The sequence below is a fragment of the Cariama cristata genome, unplaced genomic scaffold, assembly GCF_000690535.1.
Source record: "Cariama cristata isolate BGI_N322 unplaced genomic scaffold, ASM69053v1 scaffold31589, whole genome shotgun sequence".
NCBI classification, from domain to species: Eukaryota; Metazoa; Chordata; class Aves; order Cariamiformes; family Cariamidae; genus Cariama; species Cariama cristata.
The window spans coordinates 1-8,910 of record NW_009635739.1 but is presented as its reverse complement, the minus strand read 5'-3'; the positions used below and the strand labels follow the sequence as shown (position 1 = coordinate 8,910).

At 38.1% G+C, this 8,910-nt stretch overlaps 1 protein-coding gene across 1 annotated transcript in view; it reads right to left on the bottom strand.

Moving 5' to 3' along the window:
- Positions 1-7,832, bottom strand: part of SLCO5A1 (solute carrier organic anion transporter family, member 5A1) — a gene marked incomplete at its 5' end in the record, with an annotated part of 34,640 nt that extends 26,808 nt beyond the window's left edge. The window contains one exon of the mRNA XM_009707661.1: positions 7,606-7,832. Coding sequence (XP_009705963.1) covers positions 7,606-7,832 — 227 coding nt within the window. The remainder of the gene's footprint in view (positions 1-7,605) is intronic.
- Positions 7,833-8,910: the final 1,078 nt, after the last annotated feature.

The window sequence follows — 8,910 nt, the reverse complement described above, 5'->3', positions numbered from 1 at the left end:
GAACCAACAGTATTGAGTTTTGCACACCGTAGGAGAAAAACAAATTACATACTCCTCCTGTAACTCTCTGCTTCAAGGACCATGCTTGGAAAGCTGGGATAATAATACTACAGTTTGAAAAGGGAGCCAAAAGATTTTGAATTAAACACTTTTCCAAGTGATTTAAAAGTACTTACAACAAATGTAGACAAAGCATACTGAAAAAATTATGTCAATGATAGCAATGAATCTCAACACACCTTACACACAACTCATTTAATATTCTCAGAAGGGATAAAACAATCAATTAAAAATGACAGCACATCATTAACTTAAATATAAAAAGTATTCATAGATGTTGGAATTATCCTCAAATCAAATATCAAAACCCCATGAAATTCAGCACTGCAGTTAAAAAAAACAATTAAATACTTTTAATTCAGTCACTAGTGATGTCAAATTATCATCACAAGATGATAATAACTCTATTCAAGACTTAATTTTTTCAGACTGAAAACGGCATGACTTGAAGCCTATTTTTTTTCTCCTTCGGGCTTCTACCAAGATCAGATTTTCTGTTCAAGTACTATATCTAACCTGCTATGGTTTGGGTTTTTTAATTTGCTTTTCACTTTGTACAGAAATTGAACGCTGCTTGAATCAAAGCCCACTGAACTCAATGGCAAGAACGCCGATTAGAAATACAACATGTTGAGTAAAAACTCCTGAGTGAGAATTTTATTGATGTTAAAAGTTGTCAAGTCAAAAATCTGTCTCACTTTCTCCACTGACTCCAGTAGGTTATCTGTATAAAAGCAAACAGAATTCAGACTCTTGTCATGTCAAAACCTGTCAGGCTGCAAATTAGCACCTAAGTTGCCTGACTGCATTCAGTCTTAGCTTCTGCCAGTCGTCAAAATTTATGCTGAATTTATTATGAGTAGAGGGTTTATAATTTTAATGTAGTCAAATGCTCTCTTGCTGCCTCTAGGAAGAAATACATTAAATGTTAAATACAAAATTTGGTGGAAATAAGTAATGAATAAATCACATTAAGAAGCACTCATATATTTGAATCTTAATGTTCTTTAGCACCTACAGCTTTTTTTTAAAAAATGTGGCACTGTTTGCAATAGAAGAACGGAAAGAAACAAGGTAACAGGAGTACGAGACAATACAATACCAGCATCAATATATGGAAACTGTAATGCAACTGTACACCTTCGGAAACTACATTACAGTAGCAAGCACAAAGATAAAATAACATCAGTATTTATTGGCAAATATGCTGCATATTTAAAGTACAGCTGACCAAAATTTATCTCCAGGAAATGAAAGCGAGAAATAATCGAAAGATCTGCAATACCATCAGATGTCAGCCCTCAAACCTCATCAGCTTTGGCCTTCTGTCTATTTTTGGGTTGACTTGCGTTGGGTTAGCTGATGGGGGCTTAAATGCAAAAAGAAACCAAAGGGCAAGAGCCAAGATGCTCTAACCCAGCTTTTGCAAAGCTTCTCATGGGGCTAGATGACGCGGTTTAAGAAAATGGCTGCCACGGGGCTGCAGTGATAGCAGGATTTCCCTGGGGACAAGGTGCAGGATTGAGTGACTCTCCCTCTGCAACAGAAACAAGCGGCTATGACCGTGCTGCTGTCGCTGTGAGACAGGAGTCAGGGAACAGACAGAGGGGGTGCCAGGATCGGTCCTGCTGGAAACTGAGCTATTTGGTGGCAGCTGCTCACCTGTGCTGAAAACATGTGGATGAAAATAATAAGATAGCAACTTTCAGAAGACTGACATCACAGAGAGAAATATCATTTTATTAGGAGGATGAACTAAGCGCTCTTTGTAGAAATGAACTGGAAGCCCTTGGCCAAGGGTTGAGTCCAAGATCTTTGCTGAATCCATTATTTTAAAGGGCCTGGTCCAAATACCATAATACCTGGTAAAGTTTAGCTCTTCCTGGTACAACTGAGCTTCAGTAAAATATCTGGTTTAGAATTTTTGATCTGAAGATACTGAAGAGCTAATTAAGTAAAGAGCTTCAGAGCTAACAAACATTTTGCTCTGGCATTCAGAAGTAGAGCTGTACTTTCTGTTGACTCCTACTTGCATCTAATCTGAGCACTCAGTCTAAAGGTCATTATTAATTTCCAAACTAATTAGTACTTTGAAATTGGATTTCTACTGATAAATAGATAAAACTCAGTGTCTTGGAATAAGCACAAGTTCTCTTACACCCATATGAAGGATCCTTCAGGGAACAGCTCTGCTGATTACTGTAATTTTTGGCATGAAATAAAACAGAGATTATTCCTGCATGCTGCACTAATACTTATCACCTGGAGCACTTCAGGGTTGAAGCTCTTTGTGATTTATCAAGAGCAACTGTCTGGCATACAAGGAAAAGTTGCTATATAGTAAAAATATGCAAATAAAAATACACATTCAGAATTAGGTTTTCCCTGATTTCCTCCTATGATTATAGTCAAATCCTGTGTGACAGAATCTGTATTACACCTCTGAATTTAAAAACCTATAATAAAAAGGCACCGTAAGTATCTCACATCTTTCAATCACACTAATTCTAGTAAAAAGCAAGAATGCTAAAAACTTTAAGGATCCTTTGAACTACATAATCAATCATGCATTTAAAACATTTCAATGTCATGTTATTTTTGTGTGACTAGCCATAGGCCTAGGCTTTGATTTCAAGGCCATTATTAAACCTGTCAGGCTCTCATTTTTAGGAGGTCTTCAAAAACAATCTCTTGTTTTTGCAAGTGTGCATCAGTAACAAACCTATGAAAACTTGTAGTTTCCCTCAATCTGTCATTTGAACAAATAAATCTCTATCGATTACATTCCTAAAGCTGAAATTATCTTTTAGTATGGCTGCAAACACGTTTACACTTTTGTGCAGTAATTCAAATCTTAAACAACCTCATCTTCTTTTTTTTTTTTTTTTAAATAACCTAATATGTAACTAAGAGTAAATTGAAATCTGTCCTGCTGGACTGCTTTGCTAGTCTACTGGCAATTTTCTTCCCTTCATGGTCTATGACAGTATTTTTTCTCTAGTCACTATTCTTCTTCTTTCACCTGTGTGCTGGACCACTGCTTGATTCATGATAAGGGAAAAGCATAAGAAAAATCTGCAAACAATACAAATCTTCATAAATACTGCTCTAAGCAAAACTCTTTAAGCACTGTAAACAGAATTTCAATAAAAACTCACATAATTCTGACTTCACCTCCTTTTTCATCATTTAATATATTTTCTTGGGCTTGGGCTATGCAATGAATACAACCAGGGGAACAAACCATCCCAGTCTACAGCACTGTCCTCTTGTAGTCCAGCAGTGAAGCCCCTTGTAAGTGTGACACAGATGTTGGCTAAAGGACCTCCTCTCTGCTGGTGCTTCAAGCCTGGACAGCACTGTTAAGTCTGAAGCTTTGCAGGAGGCTGCCTCCACATCGAGGTCTCAGGGCAGTTTCCATTCTCATGCAGGACAAAGCAGAGCCAAGACTTGAACCAGAATTTCTGGTTTGTTTAGCAGAATGGAAATGAGCATTTTCAGTCACACACAACTACTTCAAATGTATCCCGCAAGGAGCTAATCACTAAATTCTAGAATAATATTTCGCCATGTATTTCATTTCATTATCTACCCACATGCCATTTAAACAACCTCATTCAACTCGATTCCTCAAGCATTTTCAGGTCATGCCTAAAGTACCTAGGTGGTGGTCAGATCGTTGAACAGCCCCCAATACCCCATCAAGAGTAGGGAGGTTCAGAGCGAGTTTGATCTGATTATTACCTTTGTTAACTTGATTTAGAGCAACTCCTCGCAGTTCCAGCTAACACTGCTCATCACGGCACGAGGTCATGCCAACCTTTTCTATTTTGAGCTCTTCAAGATAGCCTAAGAAAGGGCAAGGGGGGAGCGATTTGCCCAAGGTCAGTGGCACAGCAGGATCTCCAGACCACGGTCTCCTGAATTCTCCGACATTTACAGCGGTCACCAAGCATCCCCACACCCAGACCACTGTCTCCCCCTCCTCTTCCCATCCCTGCCGACTAATCTTTGGGTACTGCAGAAACTCCAGTCCGGACCCTTGGGGAAGCAAGCACTGCAGTGGGCTTACCCTACAGCCACCACCCCTTCAGGAGTTTTTTTAACCTTTCCTGATGCCCTGACAAATGTTTTTATCCTGTCCCTGTCCTCAGCAGGGACTGACTGAGAAAAGCATAGGACAGCTGGTAGATGTGAAAAGGCAGACAGGAATATTGCACATTTAAGAAAGGTATGTACATAGGAAAAAAAGCTCAAATCACTAAAAAAAACCCCAAAGACTACAAAATACAGGTAATTAATTAACATCCTTCAGATTAGATCAGTACATTTTAGGTAATATATACATTTGCTTTCTTTACATTGCTCATCTATTCAATTGTACAGTAAGCTTCATTATAGTGGTAAGTAAAAAGGACTGCAGATACAATTTCCATGGTACAAAACCCTAAGGGTATCCATGTAATAAATTAAAACAGTGGTTTTGTCTGCTGAGGTTCATGATTTATCTGCATGTATGGGATTGAACCATGGCTTCTTCATTATAAATCTCCTCTAGCTCATGTTATCTACACTACCTCTACTTCTCCCAATAAAGTATATCCAATTTTCTTCCTCCTCTCATCTATTTAATGTTTTATTTAATACTTTTGATTCCTGCCTCAGAAGCATCCTCCCTCCCACGCTTTTTACTTGCAACATAAATAAGAAAAGACTGAATTCCAAGCCCTTGCATCTCGAAACATGAGAAAAAGCAAAGATGTACCTGTATTTTTATTTAATCTCAGCTCTACTGTGGGCCAAACTAAAGCTCAGGTCACTGAAGTTGGAGGCTACTTGCAGATGGAACCAGTTTTGCTTTATTTCTTCAGCCTATACTGGCAGCCATTGCAGGAAAAAGGACTCCGACCCTTTCCTGTCATGCCCTTTTGATTTCTTTTCATTCATCTAGAGAACTAACTTACGTGAAATTAGGACAACTTACAGCAGGACAAGAATCATTTTACCAGCTTCCTAGGTAAGGCAACTTCGTACCAGAAGATCAAAACATACAGTGCTTTCCTGAGATTTTCCTTACCAAATCTGCACAGATTTTACAGACTTAATGGCACTGACCTCTGTCATGGCAGAGTACGACATCACTGATATTTATTAGTAGAGAACAGAAGACATGACCTACTAAATAATCAGTCTCCTGGCTACTGCCTAAGTGGAGTCTCTGCCCATGGTGCTATAAAAAGACGAAGTCCTGAAATTCAACGGGAAGTAAAAAATGTACATTGCATCTCAGAAGAAGCAATGCTAAATGACTTAGACACATGTGATCCTTTTTTCGTTCCCATTATAAACGAAATTACCTCAACTGAGAAGCTTGAGGCATGATCTCATTCCATAAAGTCCACTTAAACTTGAAAAATAATTAAATGATAGTTTTTTTGGCCCTCTTTGCTAGGGTAAATGACACCTAATGGGAAAGTTATTATCAGCTTATAGCAAAAGACTTTTCTCTGCATTATCTCAACTCGCTTGGTATCTTTCTGATGTGGAATACAATGCTGCTTTTCACTGTTCCACGTGGTGAAGTTTCTCCTCTAGAGAAAATTAAAAGTTTTGTACATGTAAAGCTCTAATTTGGTAGTTCCGTTAAAATATTAATATAGGAATTTTGTAGAAGGTACGGTACACATTTAGGCAGAGACATATCAAAGAAACACATGCTAAAATGAGATATACAGAAGTTTTCATTTCTGTGAAAAAAAAGTACCAGGAAGCGTTGTCCCAAGAGAATCCTTGTTTTCTGTGTATCTGCTGTGCCTGTAGTGACACAACATGACCTAGAAGGTGAAATTATGTACAGAAACAGAGAATGAGCATCAGCAAACTCATCCAGACACAGAGTTTGTCTGAACATCTCTATCTTTTCCAGGCACGCCTATGGGATGAAGCAGCTTCTTTGCTGCGACATTGCCTGTAACAATTAGGAAGGAGCTCAGCAAAGACAGAACTCCCCTTTCCCACTTCCCTAAGTTAGTGAGAAAACCTTGACAGGAGCAACCCTGAACTACTTTTGCTAATCAGAGGCCAGTAGATTTGAAGGCCAAAAAAACCCACAACTAGCTTTATGGATTTAGGAGAAAACATTATGCACGGGGACTCACAAAAATGGGGAATAAAGAGTCTTCAAAGAAGGAAGTAGACAACTTCCTTTTCTTGCTTCTCCACCACTTTTTTAGCTACTTTGCAAACAAAGGGAGAACATGGTTCTGAAAGATCCGATATTGCAGGTTTACCTTGCTTGCTCTGTGCCTTGATTAGGATGCTGTTTTGTAAGCTAATAAAATCACCACAAACAAATTCTGGTCTTTTAGTAAAAAAAAAAATTTTTTTTTAGTAAAAAAAAAAATTTTTTCTTTACTTCCATAGAAACCAATAGCAACTTTAGGTACTCTGAGAATACAGGTGTAAATGCAATTAGAGCAAATCAATATGCACGTGGGCACACATTACTTAGAATTACACTGGTTTTGCTAAGCCTTGCCTACTCAATATAAAAAGCGATCATAAATGTGTCATTACAAAATCTGCCAATCATTATATCCTAGACTGATATCCAGTGAAAAAGTAACACTAATGTTCATGGCCGCAAACAAACACTTTAAAGTTTCGAGTTCAAATTCCATCTATTGGTACAAATGACACTTCATGATTTCTCCTAGACCCACTGCATTCATCAGGCTACCACAATGGCACAACCCGCATTCCTATCATAGAATCCAAGGAGGACACAACAGCATTGACAACACAACGCCATTAAGGCGCATTCATTGCTGTCTTATACTATTCAACATTACGACAGTTAAGCCTATATTGTCAACTCTGAATGTATATGCTTCACATTAATTAATTTTTAACAACACTGCCCTTCTCCCATGGCATTTTATCAGTGATTACTACTTACAGTTAGATTTTGCATTAATGGTTTACTTCTTGAATAAAATAAAAATCTCTATTACTTGCCTCCTCTTGTTTCAAAATTAACACAGGTTTCATTTGTCCTAGCCTTCTGAAAACAAATAGTTTCCAGTATAAAATAGCCAGGACAGGCGTATGAAACAAATAAGCTTTCTCAATTAACTTACCCAAATGCATGAATGTAAGTGAACTCACATATTAGAATTCTTTTTATTTGTTCCACTTATTTTTAGAAGAGTACTTTATTCTGTGAAGGACAGCTTAAAGCAAGTATGACAGTTATGAACTGTAAGGTGCACAAATATGTCTGATAATGGAGGTCCTGTATCTATAGGAAATAGGCTACCTTTGTTGCAGGTGCACATTAAATACTTCAATAATTTAAGTAAATGGATGCCTTACATTCATCACTGCATTTCATAATTTTAGAAGACGACCATCTATTAAAATCTCAATAGCAGAACTTAATATTAAATACAGATGTCAAAACTCTGCCTTCAATTACACTCATACAATCCCAGATGACCCTGTGTACAAAACTGAAAGCATTTAAAAATTAAAAACAAACTTCACCTTTAACATTCTTTCCAAATCCCATAGAGGCAGGAACTGCATTGTCTGCTTGTATTTTGCTATTTGTTTTCTCTTTCATCACTTCATCATCACTTGAAACATCATCAGGGTTCATCTTCTTTTTCTTTTTCTTTTTTTTATGTCGAGGAGGGAGTTTTTTCGGAAAGGTAAACATGGGAAATATCACAAGGAGCATTGCAATGGCACAAAGGAGAAATCCACTCCACCTAATGCCAGGAGACAGGAACAGAAATGAAAGCCAATGCATTACATGAAATTAAAAAAACCAAAGTGATTATTACAGGCTGTAGTGGCTGGAAAGACATATTTGCAAAACATGGAACATTGACATTAAGAGTAAAGGACTGGAATGGGGGAGAGCCTTCACTGTACTAAAACCCTTAATTAGATGTTTCTGTTGGCTTCTCTACTGATAAAGGTATTTATCCAGAAGCCACCAAATATTATGAAATGGTGTCAGCTTTGAGTTCCTGCCAATTTTCACTTTTGGTAGTTATTCAGTACCTAGTGCTGAGATGTAGATACTCACTTTTAGTTTGCCTTTCTTGAATAATTCCCAGCAAAGCAATACGGTATTCCTCTGGAGAACACGAAGAAAGTTACCCATGGCATGAGAAGATAAAATGTCCAGATGGCTACATCAGGACTAAATCCATTTTGCTTTCCAGTGTCTACCTCTCACTGCCCTGGCTGTCCAATTCCCTTCCTTCCCAACAAAGAGCTCCCAAAACCTGACTGTAAACAACGGACACGTTGCGGTTCACACCAGGTTTTACGCCTAAAACTTCGCAGCTCTGTTCTGCGAGTACAACCTGAAGTATCCCTTCATAAGGAATTCCCTCTCTCTCCCTCTGTCTTATAAGAATGGGATATGAACAACCCTGCAATGATCCCTTGGCTTACATGGAATGACTTGGGACATATCCACAGAAGGGGCAATGTGTGGGACGCCAGAAAAGTGCCCTTCAGACTGCTAGCGCATAGTTATCCTCCCTGAGACCAAGAAGCTTAATGAACTTTACCACAGCAACTCAGATGGGCAAAAGGGCCTTACTAGAAAGTACTCTAGAGTTAACCTTCTGCAGTCAGAAGGCTGATAGTAGAGTATCAAATAACATAACTTCGCCTCTAAGTTCACCTTGTAATGAAAGACTATAGGGAAACATGGATAAACTCAAATAGATCCTTCCATAAAGAAGGACAACCTCAGAATTCACCCACAGTTCTTCCTGTGTACTGAAAGTGCAGTTCTCAGTATATACTACTCTAATTGTACTGGGTTTA